This window comes from Pongo abelii, chromosome 3 (assembly GCF_028885655.2).
Source record: "Pongo abelii isolate AG06213 chromosome 3, NHGRI_mPonAbe1-v2.0_pri, whole genome shotgun sequence".
In the NCBI taxonomy this organism is placed as follows: domain Eukaryota; kingdom Metazoa; phylum Chordata; class Mammalia; order Primates; family Hominidae; genus Pongo; species Pongo abelii.
Window position 1 is genome coordinate 115075001 of NC_071988.2, and position 24633 is coordinate 115099633.

Below are 24633 nucleotides of genomic sequence, written 5' to 3' on the forward strand. Positions count from 1 at the left end.
AGCACATTTTATTTGAAACCTAGTAACAAGGAAAAGTAGCTTCATTCCATTTTATAGAGCTATCAGGGGAACCGTACAATAATGTATGTTTCTTCATGTGTTATGTCCAAACTAATTCATAGCCACTGTTTTTAACTGTGCATTTGTGTCTTTTGGGAGACACAGAATCTTTTGATTGATTTAGAAGTATTCCCTGTCTTATTCCAAACTATGAGATTCAGTCTACGTATGTGTTTTTACATCCTTTTCCTCCATCATACCCAACTGCAAATTTCTTTTCTGCAGATTGTGCAGTAGTTTGTTTTGTTTATTTGCCTCCCGGATCCAGTTATTTCTGTCCTTCCATCTGTAATAAGATAACATTGTCATTTAGCCTTATTTTTCAGCGATATTCGGGTCATGCTGGCATTGGTATTATAATCATTCTCATTTTTATTATCTGAACTCTCAGAAAAAACCAGTGTCGGAAGTTAAATTAACATTATCTTGGTATCGAGATGATACCAAGAAAACCGTTAATCCACAGAAAAAGGACTGTTAATACTCATGAATACAATGTGCTTAAGTAACACACTTAAGCCTCAGCACTCGCAGCAGTGCAACAAGGGATGATTCATTATTGTGAACAGCAAATCACAGTTGCCAACATCAGCAGTCAGGAGGAAAAACAGTGACAGCAACTGTGGGAAACAGATAATCTATGCCATATCCATCTGCTACAAAAACAGTGTTGCTTTCAGCTATTTTTTGAGCCATAGTATGGGTTTGATACTACCCCTCCCTAACCTTCTATACCCATTGCCAAAAACCTGGATTTGTCGCCTCCCTGAAAGTTTACTCATGACATGGGGCTTTTGTGCTATGATTGGGCATTGGAGGCAAACCTGGGCAATTGTCACCCTAGCTCTTCCTATTAAGCTTACATTTATGAGCATTTCCTTCAGTTCATCTATTCAATACTTTGGTTGAGAAATTGGGGCTGGATTATTTGTTTGTAGCCTCAAAGATTTTTTTGGTCTCACTTGAATCCAGTTAAGTGCTCTTTTTACTTTTCTGTTAGAATTGTAATCTTCCACACTGCTGTTTCCCTGGAGTGTATTCTACTTGTTCTAATTCATTTTTCCCTTTCCGACTGTGGAACTCACTACATGGATTATTCTTTTTCTTTGTCAGCTCATGAGGATTCAGGTCTAGTTGTTGAAGTAGCCTAGGGACTGGCAGTCTTGCTAATTGTAGAAGGTAAAATATCCTCTCTTCCTGTGGGCCAGAACAAACAAGGTGACTCCATTCCCCTCCTGAGACACACAGAAGCAGCTAAGGGCTCTCCAGTCTTCTGGTCTGTCCCAAGCTGCAGGACTCCAGGACAGGGAGGTCTCTGTCCATCCATTCAACTCCTTCCTGGCCAGTTTAAAGGCAACAGAACATGTATATTCATGGGAACAAATATCTAAGGAAGGAAGTCCGGAGGACTTGGGAGCCACAGATCTCTGTGAACCAAGCTTTCCTCAAACTTAGTTTCTTCCTTGCCTTCCCTGCAGGTTGCACTTGTTTTCGCAGACACACCCAGCCTGAAGGAGAGAATCACCAGTTCTTTTCCCACACGCAGTTACCTAGAGCCCCAACCTTTCTAACCTTCTGTCTTCCAGAGCCCAGCAGCCATTTGTTTCAAGAAAAAGTGGGCAGCGGAGGGGAAAGAAGCTACATTCAGTTTTCTATTTTCCTAGAATGCTTTTAAAAACTTAAAAAATATATTTAGTATTCTTGATAATCTCAAAAAGAACAAGCCAGAAATAAGATTTAGAGGTGGGCATAACACTTCTTTTCTAGGTTAAAAAATTATTTTTTAAAAAAAGTTGATGTTTATTTATTTTAAATACATTCATATATTCTTTTTGAAAGTTTGTGCCCTATGATAACTATGTGAGAGCACAAATTAAAATTTTGACAAAATAGCAGATAAATTATCATAGGCCAACAATTAAGGTAGCAGTAAACAAAACCATATACATTTTAAAGTCAGTCTTAAGTACTTAAACTTGATTTTGATCATGATTTATTGTGCTGTATAAATTCAGAAGAATTGATGAATGCTGTTAAATTATTAATTTGCCCAAAGTGTGAGAGGCTACCACCCAGAACCATGTGTTATAAATATTAAAGCCATCCCATCTTTAGGACTTATGTGGGCAATGAATTATAAGGACCACTGTAAATCAATTCTGGGTTAATCATAACTCTTTGCGCCTGTGATTCACAATCATATTATCCCCCACTGACCATTAGTTAAAATTGGAAAGAAGTTTGCAGCTTAGTAGGCAAGGCTAGAATTTATTTCCCTCACATTATTCTCAGGCCTTTTCATTTTTATTTGATGAGGAAAAATAATAGATTTTCATTCTTCAACCTTTATTTTAATTTCCAAAAGCTCTGCTTTGTTTCATTCCTAAGAATCAGAAATGCTTAGAGAGTAATGGCTACAAATCAACAGGCCTCGAGGGTCCAGAGTCATATAAACCAAATATTCATTTTTTCCAATGATCTTGAGATGTAAGCAACCTTTTTCTTAAAAGCCCAATCTTTTTTACCTTAATAGCATGATCATATGGAACTGAGGAAATTGCGTGCTTTCTGTGGCACTTGCCGTAAACTACATAGCGTTATGTTTCTTTACATAACAGTTGTTTCTCAAACTCCATAGGCTATACCTTACAGGCAAAGGCTATTCTATGTCACATGCTTTTGCATTCCTATGGAGAATCTCCCAGAAATTTATATTTAATGTAGTGCAAAGAGCATAGGAAGATAGCCTTGATCTCACATTCCAAATCTACTGCAAATCATTGGTATGAGTTACAATTACCTCACCTGTGAATTAGATATCGTATCAGCTGTCTTACAGTGTTGTAAAGAACAAATAAATGTGTATGTAAATGGCATTTTTAGCAGTCGAAAAATGTTTGGTAAATGTTATCTATTATCATAAGAAATAAATGGAGGACAGAGGGAAGATATTCTTTCTTTAGCAAAGGAAATTCCTATCTAACCCTTTTGGTTTAAATGTCACTTTTCCATAATTGTTCTCACTGAATGTTTTTTAATAAGAAAGGATCATCATTTCTATCTCTCTGAAGCTATAGATTTTGGAGTGAGCTTTTAAGAAATTTACTAAATTAAAGATTCATGTGAGAAAGAATATTGTCCTCCCGATTCAAATCAAGATTGGTGAGATAACAGGTAACGATAAGTCTGTTTGTGGCATGGACTTCTGTAGTTAGTACAGGAGGCTGCTACCTAATGAATTAAAAAGCAAAGTGCTTTCAGCATCAGCTCATGATGGAGATGTCAGAGCAGGAGCATACAGGACATGAGTAATCTATAAACAAATAGAAATGTGTCATAATCCCTAACGTGTTGAGGAACACAGGTGCGGGTTTTGAAAATGCACTTTCCCATCCTTCACTTTACTTGGCAAGAAATGCAAATATTTGAGAAAATAACATTGAATATTTACAGTTCTTCACCTGACAAATGGAAAATTTCAAAAACTTTTAGGTTAGAGGAATGTGCATAAATGGGAAATGGTCTCCAAAGCATATCTATGTTTTTAATTGGTTAGGTCCTATTGATAAGGAATTTAAATATTTGAGGCTTTCTTATACAGCTATTTCAGTTACCAGAATATTTGAGACTTGTCCTGATTCCTTCCAATAAAAGTTAATTTCCCTTTTCTTTTACGACTTCCAACAAAATCTGTTCATATGATCCTTACCATAATGTGATTCGTGTTACAACAATTTAGTACTTGACTTATCTCCACTACTGAGTTGTAAGCAGCTTGACGATGGGGGCCCGAGTCTTACCTTTATATTCCTTATAGACTTAACCTTCAGGATTTTAGAGTTAATGTGTAATGATTGTTAGTAAAATTGAATTTAAAGAACAACTGTTATAGAAATAATATAGAAATGGGAACAAAACCTAGCTCCTAGTGTTATCTGGGAAGTGAGAAATTTATCATGGGGAGGCTATTGGTATCTCAGGCACTATTACGAGGACATAGGTGCTGAGCCTCAATAGTTACCAATGTCAGTCAATAACCATAGCATCCTAGCATCTCTGCTTTGGGGTCTGGAGATTGAAAACACTAGAGGTAGATATCACTTTGGATTATTTTTCTTCCTCATAATGAGACCTGGAATATGCTGACATGAAGCTCCCAGATTCACTTTTGCTTTCTTCTGTTTAACCTAGTATGAAGGACTCTGCTGGTGTGGAATCCATTAGTAAATAAATCAATGGCATGTGATTCAGTTGCCTATCTAAACATGGCCTCAAGAACAGGGCTAGTTAAAAAATTTTAAGAAAACTCCATTACCTAGTCAGATGGATTGAAAATTTTTAGGCCAGACCTTCAATTATTATTCTGTTGAAAAGTGACTTTAGACTTTGTTGATGAGTATTTTATAGAGTTTTAATTTGATGGTTAAAAACCATTCAAAAGGCAGTGATTATATGTTTTAATTGATGAAAAAGGTCAGGGCCATTTTTAAAAGCTAAAATAGTTTGGGTTACTATGCAACATTTCACTGTCATTGCTACAGGCTATAATCACACTGTTTTAATGATTCTCTTTTTAAAAATCCATTCATAATGCTTTGGAACATTAGTATTGCAAGAGACAGCATATATACTGGCAAGGATAATGTTACTATACATTTAAGTAGAGCTCTACAGTTCACAAAGCATTGACAACAATGCTAGAAAACTTTTCTAACAGCAAAGCAATATGTCCCCTACTGGGGAGGTCCCTTGAGGTTTGTAAAGAAGCTGCCAGGGGATCCAGGAGTTCAGACTAACAGTTTAAAACAGAAGATAATCACAAAAATCAAAGTAGGTTGTTAGAGGAAGCTTCAAGGTCACTGCTACTCCCAATCACTGTAAATTTAGACCTAGGGAGCTAAAAGCAGATCTGCAAGTTGGTTGCAAAGGATCAGAGAAAAGAGGGAAACTATGGGATAACTCTGTGGGTGAGAAATCAATGTAGAGGAAACCTAACCAAGTGTTTTTCCTTCTCTCACACCAACACTCCAAGCATCTCCTAGTTTTATATCAAGCCCCACGTATATAAAATTGTTTCCGATGATATTACTTATTTTTTTATCATCAGCATCATTAGTAATAAAAAAGTGGTGTGCATAAGCTGTCAGGATTGTTAAAATGCATACTCCCAGGCCTTAAACATCAAACATCATCATGCAGTAAGTTTGGGATTAGATCTAGAATCTACATTTCTAACACAAAAATCCACTAGTAATTCTAATGGTGGTAATCTTAGCATCACATTGTGAGAAACACTGACCGATAGTACCTAAACTAGGGTCTAGGGTACCACAGACACTCCATGAGTAATACTTGCATTAAATGCTTTCTTTAGGGAAAAAACTTTTGTCTGTTTCAATACCTCATGGTTTGGTTGGGGTTCACCTCAACAAAAGACAGTAAGTATCCACTGAGCACAGTTAACTGGACTGAAGGTTTTAGGCCATTCATTGTTTCATACAAAACTTTTTATTGGGTATCCAATATTGGTGGGATCTAAGCAAATATATTAAAAGGCAACAATTAAATGTTTCTTCTATATTTGCTTCCTTTACTTTTATGTTTTGATATTCCATTCTTTTTTCAGTACCAAAAACAGTCTCACATGTTCTTCTAGTTTTTCTTTTCTTAAAACTCAGTTTTTAAAAAATTATATTTAATTTATTACACTACAGAAATTTATTTTGTGTGATGTGACATAGTGCTCTAATATTGACATTTTTGCAATAATCACCTGTCTCACGTTTTTTGAATATTTCATATTTGCCACACTGATTTGATTTATCGACTTTCTAATACAGTCTTTTTTTTAAAGAGAGGGAAAAGTTTTATGATGGCAGATGATTCTTTTTTTTATTATTATTATACTTTAAGTTCTGGGATACATGTGCAGAACCTGTGCAGGTTTGTTACATAGGTATACACGTGCCATGGTCGTTTGCTGCACCCATCAACCCGTCACCTACATTAGGTATTTCTCCTAATGCTATCCCTCCCCTAGCCCCCTGACCCCCCAGCAGGCCCTGGTGTGTGATGTTCCCCTCTCTGTGTCCATGTGTTCTCATTGTTGATGTGGTGTTTGGTTTTCTGTTCCTGTGTTAGTTTGCTGAGAATGATGGTTTCCAGCTTCATCCATGTCCCTGCAAAGGACACGAACTGCCAGCAATTCCATTACTGGGTATATACCCAAGGGATTATAAATCATTCTACTATAAAGACATATGCACATGTATGTTTGTTGCAGCACTATTCACAATATCAAAGACTTGGAACCAACCCAAATGCCCATCAATGATAGACTGGATAAAGAAAATGTGGCACATAAACACTATGGAATACTATGCAGTCTAATACAGTCTTCATATGACATTTATATACTTTTAAAAACAGTAAACTTTTGTTCTGTTCCACTGATTTTCTGTTCTTAAATACATTTTGTGCTGTTTTATTTTTAAGCTTTATAACATGTCTCATTACTTGGTATTCTAAGTCTCTGATAATTATTAATTTTTTAATTTTCATAATTTCTTTACTATTGTTGTCTGTTTTCTCCTAATTAAATTTGCAAAGGTCTTAAGAAGTTCTAAAATAACCTTTAGGCATTTTATTTAGAATTACATTTTGTATTGGAGAATCTGAGGAAAATTTAAATGTCTTTTATAATTATGCATCTGCATTCTTAGGAATATGTTATGTCTATACAGAAACTTGTTCAAGTTGTATTCAGTCAGGTGTTAAGGTATTCTTCATATAGCTCCTACTAATTTATTGTTAAATTTCTCTCTATGTATTTATATTTAATGTACATAGATATTTTTACTCAAACTATCATCTCATTAATATATTAATAGAAAAGCAAATCATTTGTATATATCCATTTATGATCAATCTTTTTTTAATCTGAATTTTTAAAATACTTTTTCACTTGATTCTGGTGGGCTTCTTAAATATATCATCAAATAATGATAATTTTGTCTCTACTGGATGATAATTTTTTCCTAATAGATTGAAATCATAGTTTTGTTTCCATCCTTTTTTGCATAGGATAAAGTTGTTACAATAATGTTAATTTTGGATTACTAGTATGCATAATTTTCTTTACTTTAATGGTAATGCAATGAGGGTTTAAGCTTGTAATAGGCTTGCTGTTGTTTGAAGTATTCTGTATCTCATTACGGATTTTTTTCTTCCCGGTTTACCAATAGATAGATAACAGGTAGATAACTGTTTATAATTTTGCCAAGTATCTTTCTTGTGTCTATTGAAAGATCACTTAAAAATTTTATTAAGCCTCATTTGTAAGATATATTGTCACCCCAGTAACATTTCTAATACTGAACCAATGTTGCTTTTCCTTGTTTAATAATGTTACATTATTCTTTTAATATAAGCAAACTAACCTTGGAGTTTAACTATTACTTCTATTTATTTTATGAATTCCTTAAGTCCATTTTTATATGTGAAAAAGTTGAAAATATATCTTATTGAGATGTTTAGGATAGTAGGTTGGGCTTTTTTGGGGTAAATTTGTGACTTAGTATATGAGTGATTACTGAGGGGAAAAAAAATAATCACTAAAGATATTGTAAGTGAACCAGAGTAAAGTTATGTTCCTTAAATGATGATAGAGGAGGTTGTGGAATCGTTTTATTTTCCTCATTGCAATGCCCACCAGGGAGTTTTCTTCTAAGTTCAGCTGCAAGATATCCATAGGCCACATGTGACAATAGATTAATTTAGAAGGACACAGGACAGGAGATATAGCTCATCAGCAGGGCAGCATTGTCATTTTTCTTCAATGTGAGTTGTACTTGCAGCTTTCATTTAGAATAGGGATGACATGCAAGATGATACCTATACTGAGTGAGTACAGAAGCCCACCTGGCTTAGAAGCCTAGTAACCCAAGGTGTCAGTAGCTCTTGTCATAACTCCAAAGACATAGCTTTCAGGGTCCCCAGAAGGGATAGTCCCAGTCACACGAATCACTGAACTGTTAGAAGCTCAAAGACATGGCTTCCTTTCATGCAATTTTTGTTCTCTCAATCCAAATGACATTTTCCACTAAGGGGTCATTTTACTACAAGCAATGTGGCCTAAAAGTATAGTAAACATTCGACCTTTCCCATGTTTTCAGAACAGAGATACAAATTAACCAAAGTACAAATTCTCATTCAGAATAAAAGCTTACTTAGAAATACAGTTGGCCCTCCATATCTGCAGGTTCTGCATGTGCAGATTCAACCAGCCATGAACTGAAAATATTTTTAAAACACAATAGAGAGTAATAATATAATAAAAATACAAATTAAAAACAATACAGTGGGCCTGGTGCGGTGGTTCACGCCTGTAATCCCAGCACTTTGGGAGGCCGAGGCGGGCGGATCACGAGGTAAGGAGATTGAGACCATCCTGGCTAACATGGTGAAACCCCATCTCTACTAAAAATACGAAAAATTAGCCCGGCGCGGTGGTGGGCGCCTGTAGTCCCAGCTACTCAGGAGGCTGAGGCAGGAGAATGGCGTGAACCCGGGAGGTGGAGCTTGCAGTGAGTGGAGATCGTGCCACTGCACTCCAGCCTGGGCAACAGAGTGAGACTCCGTCTCAGAAAAAACAAAACAAAACAAAAAAAACAATACAGTACAACAACTGTTTACATAGCATATGTACATTGTATTAGGTATCATAAGTAATATAGACATGATTTAAGTATACTGGAGGATGTGTAGAGATTATATGCAAATACTATGCCATTTTATATATGGACTTGAGCATCCCTGGATTTTGGTGCCCACAGGGGTTCCGAAATCAATCCCCAACAGATACTGAAGGACGATTATATGTTGTATTATTTTTAGCATAATTAAATATATACCAATGTAATGTTTTTCATCCTGTCTATGTAAATTAAAATTCCAACTTTAAACCCTATTTCTTCTTTTGTTCTTCATTTTTTCACAGGTAAAATATGGAAATTATGCTTTCGTATGGGATGCAGCTGTATTGGAATATGTGGCTATCAATGACCCAGATTGTTCCTTTTACACCATTGGAAATACTGTTGCTGATCGGGGATATGGAATCGCATTACAACATGGCAGTCCTTACCGAGATGTTTTTTCACAAAGGTAAGATTTGTGTATGACCAATAAGGGGAGAGATGAAATTTAGACAAAGAATATCCATTTGGTTACCCGATCTGGTTTATTAGATTTTGTATCCTTTGTTAAGAGAAGCACAATAAACAACAACAACAAAAAAGATAGTTATAAGTGGTTGTTCAATAAGACACTCATTACCTAAAACATGAAGTATTCTTTTTTTCCATAAGTAGTGGGAAAAATAATGCTACATATAACTGGTTTTACTCTCAAAAAATTGACATGGAAAAGAAAGTAGGTGTGTTAGTAATTTCTATTAGAATTAAACTAGTAGTTTAGTCTGAACTTTTAGCAACAAATGTCACAGAGTTAAGAAAATGAATTCATTCTAAGAATACAAAAGCATAACATAAACTTCAGGACCAAGTTAAAGTTCTGATGGACTGAATCAGATAATGACAGGGATGTTTCCACCTGAATTTTTCAAAGGAAATGGTTAAGATTTTGGAGTTCCCCACTTAGCATCAAAGTATATGTGAGATTTTTGTCATGGAAATCAAGGAGATAACTTATTAAGACGTTATATCCATTTTCAAATCAGAATGTTCTATGATAAAGGAGTTGTTTACAATGGAAGATTTTTAAATGTATATTTTAGATTCACAATGTATATGAAAGACTTGGGCCTGAAAGGAATGCACAAAGATTACTGCATTTCATTATATCTCCTACCAAACAAGCTTGGGCCTAAGACAGATTAATATCTTCCACATACAAGTATATCCATTTTATACTGAAAGTACCTTTTGTGTATTTTCTAGATTTTCTTCTACCTATTCTCTAGAATCTAATGACAGTCCAAGAGGGCAGTTCCAGATAGTACTAAGGCCCTAAATTTCAAACAACTTGAGTTATATTTCTCCAAATTTTAGGATAACAAAAAAGCCAGGCATTTTGTGTATATGTTTTTTTAAAAGAACTAAAAATCAGTAGTTCACAATTTATGTCATAACACTTCCATTAGCAAACCATAAAAATCTAAACCTCTCTCATGACATGCAAAATGAAGTTAGATTAATTCTAAGGTCCTGTACTAGTCAGCTTTTCTGTGTAGCAAACAACTCTAAAGTATAAGTGATTTAGAAAAGTTACTTCTCATTCATGAAACAAGGCTGTAATTTGGTTGTGTTCTGCTTCAAGCTGTGGGTCAACTGCAGGCCTACTCTGTGCAAGCTTCTCATTCCAAGGCCCAGGCTGAAGAAGCCGACCTAACAGGAACATGCTGTTCTCATTGCAAAAAGTATTTGCAAAAGAGGCTGGCAGAAACCTGCAGTGCCTCCTGTGTTTCTTGCTTGGATGTGGCATATGTTCCATCTTCCCACAGATCACAAACCAAAGCAAGTCTCATGGCCAAGCCCAAAATCAATAGAGTGGGTAAATGTACCCCACATACAGGGAAGGAAGGAGTAAAGGATTATGAATAGGCTGGACGCAGTGGTTCACACCTGTAATCCCAGCACTTTGAAAGGCCAAGGCAGGCGGATCACTTGAGGCCGAGAGTTTGAGACCAGCCTGGCCAACATGGAGAAACCCCATCTCTACTAAAAATACAAAAATTATCCAGGTGTGGTGATGCATGCCTGTAATCCCAGCTACTTGGGAGGCTGAGGCATGAGAATCGCTTGAGCCTGGGAGGTGGAGGTTGCAGTGAGCCGAAAGTGAAATACATATGCATTAACTGGGAAGCAAAATACTAAATAATAGTCAATCAAAATACATATATTGATGAGCAAATTCTAAGAGGAACAAACTACAAAAATCAATTATGCCATAGGGAATCTGTCTGTAAAGCACTTGGCATCTAGTTGGAGATATAAGACCCTTGCACAAGAAACAAAGAACAATACAGACATTTCTATAAATGTGTGTTGATATATATGTATATAATATCAGTATTGTTTATTTATATTATTTTAAATTGTGTAGTTAAGGTATGGAAATAATTGAACAGCATACAGAGTAGTTAAGCAAAGGAAAATCACTGAAATTTCTCCAGAGAAGGTAAGCCTGGAACTTGACCTTGATGGGGCAAGGGGAAATAAGGAGAAGGAACAAATAGAAGAGACCCTTCTAAGGGAAGAAACACATGACTGCTTTTAATTTAGATGTGAGGATGGAAAAGCATAATAGAATGAAAAGGGATCCAGGGTTTCATGGCAAAAGACCAGCAGAAATGTTTAATGCATGCTTAACATTACAGAGCTAGTTGAGAAAAGGATTATTGATTATTGATTAGTTATGGTTAATTGGCTTTTTCATTACTAAAGATGTTCTTGCTTTTCAGACTTGATTTTCTGGCTTTTTTTTTTTTTTGAGACATTGTTTCGCCCTTGTCACCCAGGCTGGAGTGCAGTGGTGCGATCTCAGCTCACTGCAACCTCCCCATCCTGGGTTCAAGCAATTATCCTGCCTCAACGTCCCAAGTAGCTGGGATTACACGTGCACGCCACTACACCTGGCTAATTTTTTGTATTTTTAGTAGAGATGGGGTTTTGCCATATTGGGCAGGCTGGTCTTGAACTCCTGATATCAGGTGATCCACCCGCCTCAGCCTCCCAAAGTGTTGGGATTACAAGCATGAGCCACCATGCCCAGCGATTTTCCGGATCTTTTATATAAAAAATAATGCATGAACATAATAGTAATTAAAGAAATGTTTAATAAATCACACCAAGTGTTGCATTTCTTATTAGCCCTGTAGTGCTTTACCTATCAGAGATTTTAATTCTCAGAAAATGTACTCTAGTGAACTGCTAAAAAAGTAATATTAAGCATTGAGCATTATTTTTCCTTTGTTTGATATGCAGTATAGATGTTGGCAGTTTAAATTGTTTCTTTCTGTGGAGTTTCTTGGTAATGATACCCTGCATCCTGATTCCCTGGACATATGGAGAAAAGGAGAGCCAGGAAAGAAGCAGGACCTAGCCATCATCAGTGTGCCAGCTCCTCTCTTTATACACATGTGCCACATTAATTTATCACCCAAAACCTCTCACTAAATTCAGAAAATATTTGCATTTGTTCCTTTTTTTAATAGCCATAAGAAAAAAGAGATCTTCCCTTTTTGTTAACTGATTTTAAAAATTATAAGATCATCAAATTTAACCATTTTAGTACACTCTGGTCAATATGTTTTATACATCAGCATCCGGGGCCATTGATATTACATATTACTATTGTGATTATTTTCGCTGAAAATATAGTATACTAGGTGATTTTTAATAATTCAATATTACTTTTCAGGTGACTATGTTTCTATAACACAAATTCTAAAATATTAAGTTACTTTAATATGTAATAAATATTAGGATGTAAAATAAAAAATATATAGTGATACAGTAACTACATTTATTATCTGCTACCTACCAGACATCTTATATGTTTATATATTTCATAGGCACTTTAGAACAATCATATGAAGTGTTGCACATTTGTTCATTATAGCATTGCTTATTAGTGCATGACTGCTATGCTACAAGTACATACGCTGAGTGGATGAATCTGCACCTGGACAAGCATCGAATTCAGCTTAGGAGACATGGGTTATATTGATACACTCACATGTACGATTGTATGTGAGCGAACACACATTGGAATGACTTCAAGGAACCAGTAAGCGCTACAATTTATATAACCATAGAAATGGCTAGAAGAGTTTTGCTTCCTTTTGTGTCCTTTCTGCACATAAACTAGATAACGTGGCAGCAGAAGTTAAAGTCAGTCTTTTTTTTTGGTCATCAGATGTGTGTGTGAGTGTGGTAAGTAAGGCTTGCAATGAATTCTCTACCTGACACGATTTGTCATCAGATGTTTTATGTGGTGCTCATCTTGTAACTTCTCAGTTTAAAAACATTTAGTCATATGTTGTCTCATTAAAGGCATTCAAGAATAAAGAAAACTGAATTTTTCAGGTTGACTTCATTGTGCAATAAATAAAGTTAACTCCAGTGTTGACTTCAGAATCGTAACAATGCAGAAAGCTAAAAAGATAACCAAAAAGTATGAGCTCAAGTCTATTCTCAAATCTTAAGTAGATATTGGGAAAAATTCATTAGTTTGATTTTATAGTTCATCCATAAAGAGGTCACATTTTGCTTATTGGCTTCCAGTCCCTAAACTTGGGATACGGAACTACCCAAAGTCACAAAAACAATTACGTGTTCCAAGTTGCATGGAGAATAATTTTCCTTAGATTCATGATAGTGATATATATATAAACAGTTGTTCAAACTAATCGCAGAATTTGAGAATTTTTAGAAATGGAATTAACAGTAGCTATCCCCTTTCTGACAGGGATGAAAGTACTCCACAGGAATAAACAACTTGCTTAGAATCACAAAAAAAGCAATAAAAGTGGAAATAATCCAAAATTTCTGATTTCATATCCAGTTTTCTGGTCACTATACATTCTATCTTCCCTTATATTTCTTCTAAAAGTATATAAGAATAATGTCAAGCTTATATTCTTATATTGTCTTTGCTGTATGCTAGACTCTCAGCCACTACACATAATAACCTGTGAGGTAAATTACTGTTGCTGTCCTAATTGTACAAATACAGAAACTGGGACAACATGAAGTAAAGTAACTTGTGCAAGTTCAGGAAGCTGTCAATTATTAGAGCTGAGATTCAAACCCAGAGTCTGGCTCCAAAAATTGGGTCTCTTAACCACTCTGCTATACTGCTTTTCACAAAAATGGCACACACTTTTAACAAGTGTGTTTCAAATAAACACTTAGGGATTCTCTTTCTTTTTTTTTTTTTTTAATTATACTTTAAGTTCTAGGGTACATGTGCACAACGTGCAGATTTGTTACATATGTATACATGTGCCATGTTGGTGTGCTGCACCCATTAACTTGTCATTTATATTAGGTATATCTCCTAATGCTATCCCTCCCTCCTCCCCGCTCCCCCCACCCCATGACAGGCCCTGGTGTGTGATGTTCCCCTTCCAGTGTCCAAGTGTTCTCATTGTTCAATTCCCACTTATGAGTGAGAAAATGCGGTGTCTGGTTTTTTGTCCTTGCGATAGTTTGCTGAGAATGATGGTTTGCAGCTTCATCCATGTCCCTACAAAGGACATGAACTCATCCTTTTTTATGGCTGCATAGTATTCCATGGTGTATATGTGCCACATTTTCTTAATCCAGTCTATCACTGATGGACATTTGGTTTGGTTCCAAGTCTTTGCTATTGTGAATAGTGCCACAATAAATATACGTGTGTATGTGTCTTTATAGCAGCATGATTTACAATCCTTTGGGTATATACCCAGTAATGGGATGGCTGGGTCAAATGGTATTTCTAGTTCTAGATCCTTGAGGAATCCCCACACTCTCTTCCACGATGGTTGAACTAGTTTACAGTCCCACCAACAGTGTAAAAGTGTTCCTATTTCTCCACATCCTCTCCAGTACCTGTTTTTTCCTGACTTTTTAATGATCGCCATTCTAACTGGTGTGAGATGGTATCTCATTGTGGTTTTGATTTGCATTTCTCTGATGGCCAGTGATGATGAGCATTTTTTCATGTGTCTGTTGGCTGCATAAATGTCTTCTTTTGAGAAGTGTCTGTTCATGTCCTTCGCCCACTTTTTGATGGGGTTGTTTGTTTTTTTTCTTGTAAATTTGTTTGAGTTCTTTGCAGATACTGGATATTAGCCTTTTGTCAGATGAGTAGATTGCAAAAATTTTCTCCCATTCTGTAGGTTGCCTGTTCACTCTGATGGTAGTTTCTTTTGCTGTGCAGAAGCTCTTTAGTTTAATCAGATCCCATTTGTCAATTTTGGCTTTTGTTGCCATTGCTTTTGGTGTTTTAGACATGAAGTCCTTGCCCATGCCTATGTCCTGAATGGTAATGCCTAGGTTTTCTTCTAGGGTTTTTATGGTTTTAGGTCTAACATTTAAGTCTTTAATCCATCTTGAATGAATTTTTGTATAAGGTGTAAGGAAGGGATCCAGTTTCAGCTTTCTACATATGGCTAGCCAGTTTTCCCAGCACCATTTATTAAATAGGGAATCCTTTCCCCATTGCTTGTTTTTGTCAGGTTTGTCAAAGGTCAGATGGTTGTAGATGTGTGGTATTATTTCTGAGGCCTCTGTTCTGTTCCATTGGTGCATATCTCTGTTTTGGTACCAGTACCATGCTGTTTTGGTTACTGTAGCCTTGTAGTGTAGTTTGAAGTCAGGTAGCATGATGCCTCCAGCTTTGTTCTTTTTGCTTTCTTGGCAATGCAGGCTCTTTTTTGGTTCCATATGAACTTTAAAGTAGTTTTTTCCAATTCTGTGAAGAAAGTCATTGGTAGCTTGATGGGGATGGCATTGAATCTATAAATTACCTTGGGCAGTATGGCCATTTTCATGATATTGATTTTTCCTATCCATGAGCATGGAATGTTCTTCCATTTGTTTGTGTCCTCTTCTATTTCATTGAGTAGTAGTTTGTAGTTCTCCTTGAAGAGGTCCTTCACATCCCTTGTAAGTTGGATTCCTAGGTATTTTATTCTCTTTGAAGCAATTGTGAATGGGAGTTCACTCATGATTTGGCTTTCTGTTTGTCTTTTATTGGTGTATAAGATCTCTTTCTATCTCTCTCTCTCTATACATGCATGCATGCACACACATAAACACACAAAGAGTAGAATAAATCACAATCCTTGGTACTTCACAATATTCTCATAATTGGTCCATAAATAGCTACTTTTATTCATTTATTTGATTAGTTTTAAACTCCTTAGTTGTAGTCTTTTTTTCCTATAAACTATTAGAATATTTAATTTAATATTATAACCATTAGAATTTTTTTCCTATTAACTATTAGAATATTTAGTGCTTTACTTTGTATTTTTACTTGTATTCAAAAAGAGAACATTAGATCTTTTTACCTCCCTCTATCTTGATACTTCTTACACTTTACCTCTTGTTTCCTACCTCCTGTTGGAAAGCTCCTGAGCTCCTTGAATTCACACATGTGTTTGTACATCTCTAGTGCCTACTTTCTTGTTTAGCATGCAGTAAGCATTCAATAATTATTTCATACATGAATAAAAGATCTACTTAACTTTTTGGCTAAAGATCAGCCCATTTACTTACAGCCAGATAAACCTCTGTGCGTTTTGCTTGCTTGATAATTTCTAAAGTCTTCCTCTTTATCATAATTATTTTTTCTTTCTTGGTTTCTATAATTTTTCATCCAACCAATAAAAAAGCTAAGAAAAAAAATCTAAGAAGAAAAAGAAAACAAACACAGCACCTGCCTACCCTTCTTTCCAACTCCCTGCTGTAATAATTTTTATGCTTTCATTCCCACAAGGAAAGTAAAAAACATTCCTTTAACTTGAAAGCATAATCCTAATCCTTTAATACCCCAGTTGGAATGGGGTGCTTTCCAAGCATTCTGTTCACCGTTCAGCAAGGGGGAAAAAGCAGCCCCCATTGATTGCCCACTTAGTGGCTCCAGGATTGGTCAACAAATGGCTTAAGCTCTGTATTCAGCTGGTTAAAAGAATCTCTCAGAAAGGCACATAAAACCAGAAGTTAAAGAGTTAACTGGCTTCCCTTTAGAGTTGCAAAATATAAACTAGCCCCAAGCTCTGAGAGCAGAAGTGACATTATTGAGACACATTTGTAAACATTAAGCATTATCAAAGTATACATTAAACTCTATAATATAGACAATACTTGCAGGAAAAATTTTAAGGAAAATGAAATCAGTGAAGGGTAGAATAAAACAGGTTACTAGACTTGAGCAGGGAGAATTCAAAAATAAATCAAATTTGGATATGAGAGCAGGTGCAGGTAAAATACTCAGGAAAACATGAGAAATTCACATAAATAAAAACAGTCATCATGTGTTGAAAGGATGATGAGAAGGAACAACTTGACTGGAGATAATATTAGTCGAGGGATTTAGGTAGAGAAACTAAAATTGAATGTGATAGACTATCAACAGCTGCTAGTTATAAAGCATCTACTACACTAAACACTTGATATGTTTCATATAATGCTTGCCACAACTCTGTGCATTGCATTTCATAAATTTGAGGAAACTGAGCCTCAGACTTAAATATCTTGCCAAATTCACACAACTAATAAACAGATCTAGAACTCAGGTTGAAGCTCGTGTCCCTATTCAGCACCCTCCACCAGCTTTGTGGGGCTCTGAGAAGAGAAATATCTGTACAGAGGAGGATTTGAGGAGTCTGAGGTGTTAGGTTAGCTTTTAATTGAAGAAGGCCATTTGCAAGTATTCTAGCTGGGAAGCAGTAAGAATACTACAAAAGAATTAGGAAAAAGGATTAGAAAAAAAGATAAGTTTGGAGAAGGGATAGGGAGAACTTGGTGAAAAATCAAAGAAGTGCATAAAATCCAGGAACCTGAAGAAGAAAGGCTGTGCAGATTTAAATGGCCACAAACAGCCCCCTCTCTTCTCCTACTTCTTCCAGCTGTCTTACTTCTCCTTCTTGGTCATCTATTACAAGTTTGCATCAGCTCTATTTCATCATTTTTAGAAAGGCAGTGATTATTTATTTTAATTATGATCATTTACTACCCGGTAAATAAATAATTATTTCTAAGAACCATACAACCTACAGATTTCTATTCTGTTGTTGCTCACATTACAGTCATATATTCCTATTGGTATTGTTCTCTCTCACAATACATCAGACATTATTTTTTAAAATTTATATATATGTTTTATTTAATTTTATGTGAGTATATATATACCACTAACATCAGCTGGTTTCATTGTATCCACATTTTCTGTTCCAGATCAAGAAAACAAGATAATTAAGATGGGCAGATAATTAAGAAAGGAGAACATTTGAAGAATCTCAAAACAAAAGCAAGAAAGAGGACACTGAAGGTTCACTCTCAAAGGGAGACAGGAGTAGGATGCTATAATAATATATCTATTATATATTTTTATATATATATTTGCTTTAAAAGAATAATATTTTATCCTATAAGATGTGAAAGGAAATTATTTTCTTTTCTCATATAATACACATCTATTTAGATAAGGACTAGCCTCTGGAATCCATACAAAGAAATATGCTATTCCTATTTCAGAGCAACCTCCTCTTTAAAACATCTGTTTTAAATTTAGAATTTTTAATTTAAAGAACTTCAATAAACAAGAAAAATGAGTAAGCTTTTGTCTATCATTCTTTTTCTGTTTCCTGAATCCTGGTGGAGCTACTTTTATGATGGATATCCTATGAGTTTTAGCAAGCACCCTGACTGCTACTTCTAGTGGAGAATCCAAATAATTTACATTTATTTTAGAGTTTAGTCTAAATAGATGACAGAATAAGTATAGTTAGTGATATTTCCAGTATGTGAATTTTTCAAAAATATTTATGGGCTCCATATGATTTGAGATTAGTTTTATTAGTCTTGCCAAGCCGTAGCCAAATTTTAAACAATTATAAACCTTTATTCTCAAGAAGCATATAGCATTCTCATTGCTGAGCACAAACCTAGACATCAAACAGCAACCCCATGGGGTAGATTTTTAAGTGATACAAATTTCCATTCTTCTTGCACTACATTATACAGCATTCAGGGAACACTATATTCAAGATGCAACAGTACCCTTAATGAACAAGCATCTTTATTAGATTTTTCTGGGATAAGTCCTGAGCTACAGGGAAGATAAATGACTAGTGCAAGGTGCAAGGCAGTATTTCAGCTGGATAATAAGCCCGTGACGCTGGACCAAGCTGCTTTTCAAGCAGCAAGTCTGATTAGCCTTTTTACAAATAAGATTTGTGCTGTTTTTAGATCTCAGTAAATATTGTTTATTTGAAAACCCGTTGGTTTACAAAAAGTGTAGTTATTTTACTGATATAATCTAGGTGTTACTAAAGGCTTTTTAACAAAATATTCCAGAACTTAAAACCACAAATTTTCATTGCACTTGAAAATACACACACACACATGCGCGCGCACACACACACACACATGCACACACACACATACACATGCGCACGCACACACACACACACACACATATGCACACACACACATACTCTCCAGAGTAATTATAAGACTCTCTCGAAAACTTTTATTCCCTTATAGTTAAATCACATTTTTAACATTCAAAACACTCATTCTACTCAACAAACATAACCTCGACACTTTTTACTGTTTGAAAAATTCAGCCTACTTTTAAAAGGAAAATTTGATGTCATCAAAAATAATCAGAGAACATGCTACTTTTTCATAGGCCCTTAAAATATTGTAAGCATAGTGACATCATGGGAATAAACATGTGGGCTTACATAATAATTATGTCTATAGAGGAAACAATCATAGATTTTGAGCAATGAGTGAGCCTTTGGCATGCATTTGGATAACTCTAATTTTTCAAATGTGAAACCAAGAAGGGAAGTGGGTTGCCCTGCCCAGGGTATAACCCTTGGTTAAAACCATGCCCTGGAGACCACTAGTCCAGGCTCCCAGTCCAGTGTCCCATCCCCTGCCCTGTTCTGCCAGTTCCTTTTGTTTAAAAAAGGCAGTTTTTATCCCTAAAATTTACCAGTAAAATATATCTTTTCACAAACATAGTCATGTCAATATATTACATAAAGGAGCAGGAATATTAATTAGGAAATACTTTCAACAGGGTCACAACCATAACTAGAACATCTGTTTAAAAATTGTCATTACTGCGTAGACACAAGAAAATGTAGCACAAAGATGAATAGAGTGCTTTGAAATGTGTTCTCTTTTTTTTCTTTTTTTTAATTTTATTATTATTATACTTTAAGTTTTAGGGTACATGTGCACAATGTGCAGGTAAGTTACATATGTATACATGTGCCATGCTGGTGTGCTGCACCTATTAACTCGTCATTTAGCATTAGGTATATCTCCTAATGCTATCCCTCCCCCCCGCCCCCCCCCACAACAGTCCCCAGAGTGTGATGTTCCCCTTCCTGTGTCCATGTGTTCTCATTGTTCAATTCCTACTTATGAGTGAGAACATGTGGTATTTGGTTTTTTGTCCTTGCGATAGTTTACTGAGAATGATGATTTCCAATTTCATCCATGTCCCTACAAAGGACATGAACGCATCATTTTTTATGGCTGCATAGTATTCCATGGTGTATATGTGCCACATTTTCTTAATCCAGTCTATCATTGTTGGACATTTGGGTTGGTTCCAAGTCTTTGCTATTGTGAATAGTGCTGCAATAAACATACGTGTGCATGTGTCTTTATAGCAGCATGATTTACAATCCTTTGGGTATATACCCAGTAATGGGATGGCTGGGTCAAATGGTATTTCTAGTTCTGGATCCCTGAGGAATCGCCACACTGACTTCCACAATTGTTGAACTAGTTTACAGTCCCACCAACAGTGTAAAAGTGTTCCTATTTCTCCACATTCTCTCCAGCACCTGTTGTTTCCTGACTTTTTAATGATTGCCATTCTAACTGATGTGAGATGGTATCTCATTGTGGTTTTGATTTGCATTTCTCTGATGGCCAGTGACGATGAGCATTTTTTCATGTGTTTTTTGGCTGCATAAATGTCTTCTTTTGAGAAGTGTCTATTCATATCCTTCGCCCACTTTTTGATGGGGTTGTTTGTTTTCTTCTTGTAAATTTGTTTGAGTTCATCGTAGATTCTGGACATTAGTCCTTTGTCAGATGAGTAGGTTGCGAAAATTTTCTCCCATTTTGTAGGTTGCCTGTTCACTCTGATGGTAGTTTCTTTTGCTGTGCAGAAGCTCTTTAGTTTAATCAGATCCCATTTGTCAATTTTGGCTTTTGTTGCCATTGCTTTTGGTGTTTTAGACATGAAGTCCTTGCCCATGCCTATGTCCTGAATGGTAATGCCTAGGTTTTCTTCTAGGGTTTTTATGGTTTTAGGTCTAACATTTAAGTCTTTAATCCATCTTGAATTAATTTTTGTATAAGGTGTAAGGAAGGGATCCAGTTTCAGCTTTCTGCATATGGCTAGCCAGTTTTCCCAGCACCATTTATTAAATAGGGAATCCTTTCCCCATTTCTTGTTTTTCTCAGGTTTGTCAAAGATCAGATAGTTGTAGATATGCGGCGTTATTTCTGAGGGCTCTGTTCTGTTCCATTGATCTATATCTCTGTTTTGGTACCAGTACCATGCTGTTTTGGTTACTGTAGCCTTGTAGTATAGTTTGAAGTCAGGTAGGGTGATGCCTCCAGCTTTGTTCTTTTGGCTTAGGATTGACTTGGCAATGCGGGCTCTTTTTTGGTTCCATATGAACTTTAAAGTAGTTTTTTCCAATTCTGTGAAGAAAGTCATTGGTAGCTTGATGGGGATGGAATTGAATCTATAAATTACCTTGGGCAGTATGGTCATTTTCATGATATTCATTCTTCCTACCCATGAGCATGGAATGTTCTTCCATGTGTTTGTATCCTCTTTTATTTCATTGAGCAGTGGTTTGTAGTTCTCCTTGAAGAGGTCCTTCACGTCCCTTGTAAGTTGGATTCCTAGGTATTTTATTCTCTTTGAAGCAATTGTGAATGGGAGTTCACTCATGATTTGGCTCTCTGTTTGTCTGTTATTGGTGTATAAGAATGCTTGTGATTTTTGTACATTGATTTTGTATCCTGAGACTTTGCTGGAGTTGCTTATCAGCTTAAGGAGATTTTGGGCTGAGACAATGGGGTTTTCTAGATATACAATCATGTCATCTGCAAACAGGGACAATTTGATTTCCTCTTTTCCTTATTGAATACCCTTTATTTCTTTCTCCTCCCTAATTGCCCTAGCCAGAACTTCCAACACTATGTTGAATAGGAGTGGTGAGAGAGGGCATCCCTGTCTTGTGCCAGTTTTCAAAAGGAATGCTTCCAGTTTTTGCCCATTCAGTATGATATTGGCTGTGGGTTTGTCATAGATAGCTCTGATTATTTTGAGATACGTCCCATCAATACCTAATTTATTGAGAGTTTTTAGCATGAAGGGTTGTTGAATTTTGTCAAAGGCCTTTTCTGCATCTATTGAGATAATCATGTGGTTTTTGTCTTTGGTTCTGTTTATATGCTGGATTACATTTATTGATTTGTGTATATTGAACCAGCCTTGCATCCCAGGGATGAAGCCCACTTGATCATGGTGGATAAGCTTTTTGATGTGCTGCTGGATTCAGTTTGCCAGTATTTTATTGAGGATTTTTGCATCAATGTTCGTCAAGGATATTGGTCTAAAATTCTCTTTTTTTGTTGTGTCTCTGCCCAGCTTTGGTATCAGGATGATGCTGGCCTCATAAAATGAGTTAGGGAGGATTCCCTCTTTTTCTATTGATTGGAATAGTTTCAGAAGGAATGGTACCAGTTCCTCCTTGTACCTCTGGTAGAATTCGGCTGTGAATCCGTCTGGTCCTGGAGTCTTTTTGGTTGGTAAGCTATTGATTATTGCCACAATTTCAGCTCCTGTTATTGGTCTATTCAGAGATTCAACTTCTTCCTGGTTTAGTCTTGGGAGACTGTATGTGTCGAGGAATTTGTCCGTTTTTCTAGATTTTCTAGTCTATTTGCGTAGAGGTGTTTGTAGTATTCTCTGATGGTAGTTTGTATTTCTGTGGGATCGGTGGTGATATCCCTTTCATCATTTTTTATTGTGTCTATTTGCTTCTTCTCTCTTTTCTTCTTTATTAGTCTTGCTAGCGGTCTATCAATTTTGTTGATCCTTTCAAAAAACCAGCTCCTGGATTCATTAATTTTTTGAAGGGTTTTTTGTGTCTCTATTTCCTTCAGTTCTGCTCTGATTTTAGTTATTTCTTGCCTTCTGCTAGCTTTTGAATGTGTTTGCTCTTGCTTTTCTAGTTCTTTTAACTGTTATGTTAGGGTGTTCTCTAACTTATAAAGAAACTATGCTGTAGCCTAAAATAGTAGTCGACATTCATTGAAAACTCACCAGGTGCCAAGTATCACTATAAAGGCCCTAACTATGTTAAATAATTTAATTCTCACAATAAGCTTGTGAGGTAAATATTATTATTAGCTTTATTTTCTAGAAGAGGAAACTAAATCACAGAAATGATTTGAAATTTTCCAAAATCATAAAACTGATAAGTGACAAAGCCAGGCTTTGAACCCATGCTGTCAAAGACAATACTATCCTGATTCATATTCCCACAAGTCTAAGAACATGCACCAATGCTGGAAAAGGATAATAAGGATCTAAATTGTCTTCATGACTGCCGGCATGGCTGCCTTCCTTCATGTTAAAATGCTGTTGGGCATTTTAATTTAAATGAAATGCAGAATATTTTAAGAAACTTAAATGGTATGCCAATAACAAAGGGTCCTCCATTACAGGGAGGGAGAGATCCATCTGAAATTGAAGCTGTCTTGCATCAGCTGACCAGAAGTAAATATATTGAAAATTGAAAGCTATGGGAAGATACTGAAATATTTTCCCTTCCTCTCATCTTCTTTTGCTACAAGTTAGTTTAAGACTCTACCTAATCAAAACTTCAATTCTTCCTTCATGGAAGTTTTAATTCATCATTACACTTTAATTGGTAGAATTCATAATTGCCTCTTATCTATCTCATTTCATAGTTCTTTGAGCAGCTCAAATAAACTAACATCATAATTGGTCAGACTGTCTATTCACATGTTAATCGTTTGCTAATACGAAACAGAATCTGATGCTTCTAGACATGAATTATTGCTAAGATAAAAATATAAGAATTTTTATATGGAATAAGAGCCATTATTCCATATAGCCCAGGTAAGTCTAACATAAGCTCTAACAATTTCTGTCTTTGTGAATGTAGTTCTCTGTTTTAATACCAATTTCAAATAGAGAAATATGTACCTCAGTGTGTTCATTTACTTTTTTTATAATAATCCATTCTGCTTCTGTCATTTTATAAAGCTCTTTATTTTTGAAATGTTCATAACTAATGAAAATGATCAAAATCCAACATGTTTTTATTTTGTATATTACTGCCTAAGAAAATGTATTTAAAACTTGCATTTTAATGATATTTTTACCAATGTTCCACGAGAATGGGATATGGCATGACAGAAAGGAGCTGGCACACTAAAAAAAATCGTGAGATTTCTGCTCTGTAAGGTTTTTAATCTTTATCCAAAATAGTGGTTTTGATAGTAAAATTTTTGTCCTGATGATTTTTCTCAGTTTTCTGTGTATTTTCCATTAATGAACCAGGATCCCTTTAGTACTCCCTAAAAAAATCATCATGGCCCTTCTAGGGAGCCTCTTATATTCTTTGTGCTTATCAGCATGAATTTTACTAGTATTAATTTCCTCTTTTCTGCATGTTTTTAGCAAGTGCAGAAATTTGCCAAACAAATTACTTCTTAACCAGAATGTATTCAGTAAAGTGACCCAAGATCATTC

The 24633-nt window shown here is 35.7% G+C and overlaps 1 protein-coding gene across 2 annotated transcripts in view; it reads left to right on the top strand.

Annotated features, from left to right (window-relative positions):
• GRID2 (glutamate ionotropic receptor delta type subunit 2) overlaps positions 1–24633 on the top strand; it is a 1495815-nt gene that overhangs the window by 1345441 nt on the left and 125741 nt on the right. The window contains exons 14-15 of one of the 2 annotated variants that reach the window (XM_054554182.2): positions 9059–9225; positions 12703–14088. In XM_054554182.2, coding sequence (XP_054410157.1) covers positions 9059–9225; positions 12703–12715 — 180 coding nt within the window. In that variant the 3' untranslated portion in view covers positions 12716–14088. Of the gene's footprint in view, positions 1–9058; positions 9226–12702; positions 14089–24633 lie in introns of those variants that run through there. The other variant, XM_024246001.3, reaches the window with a different exon arrangement.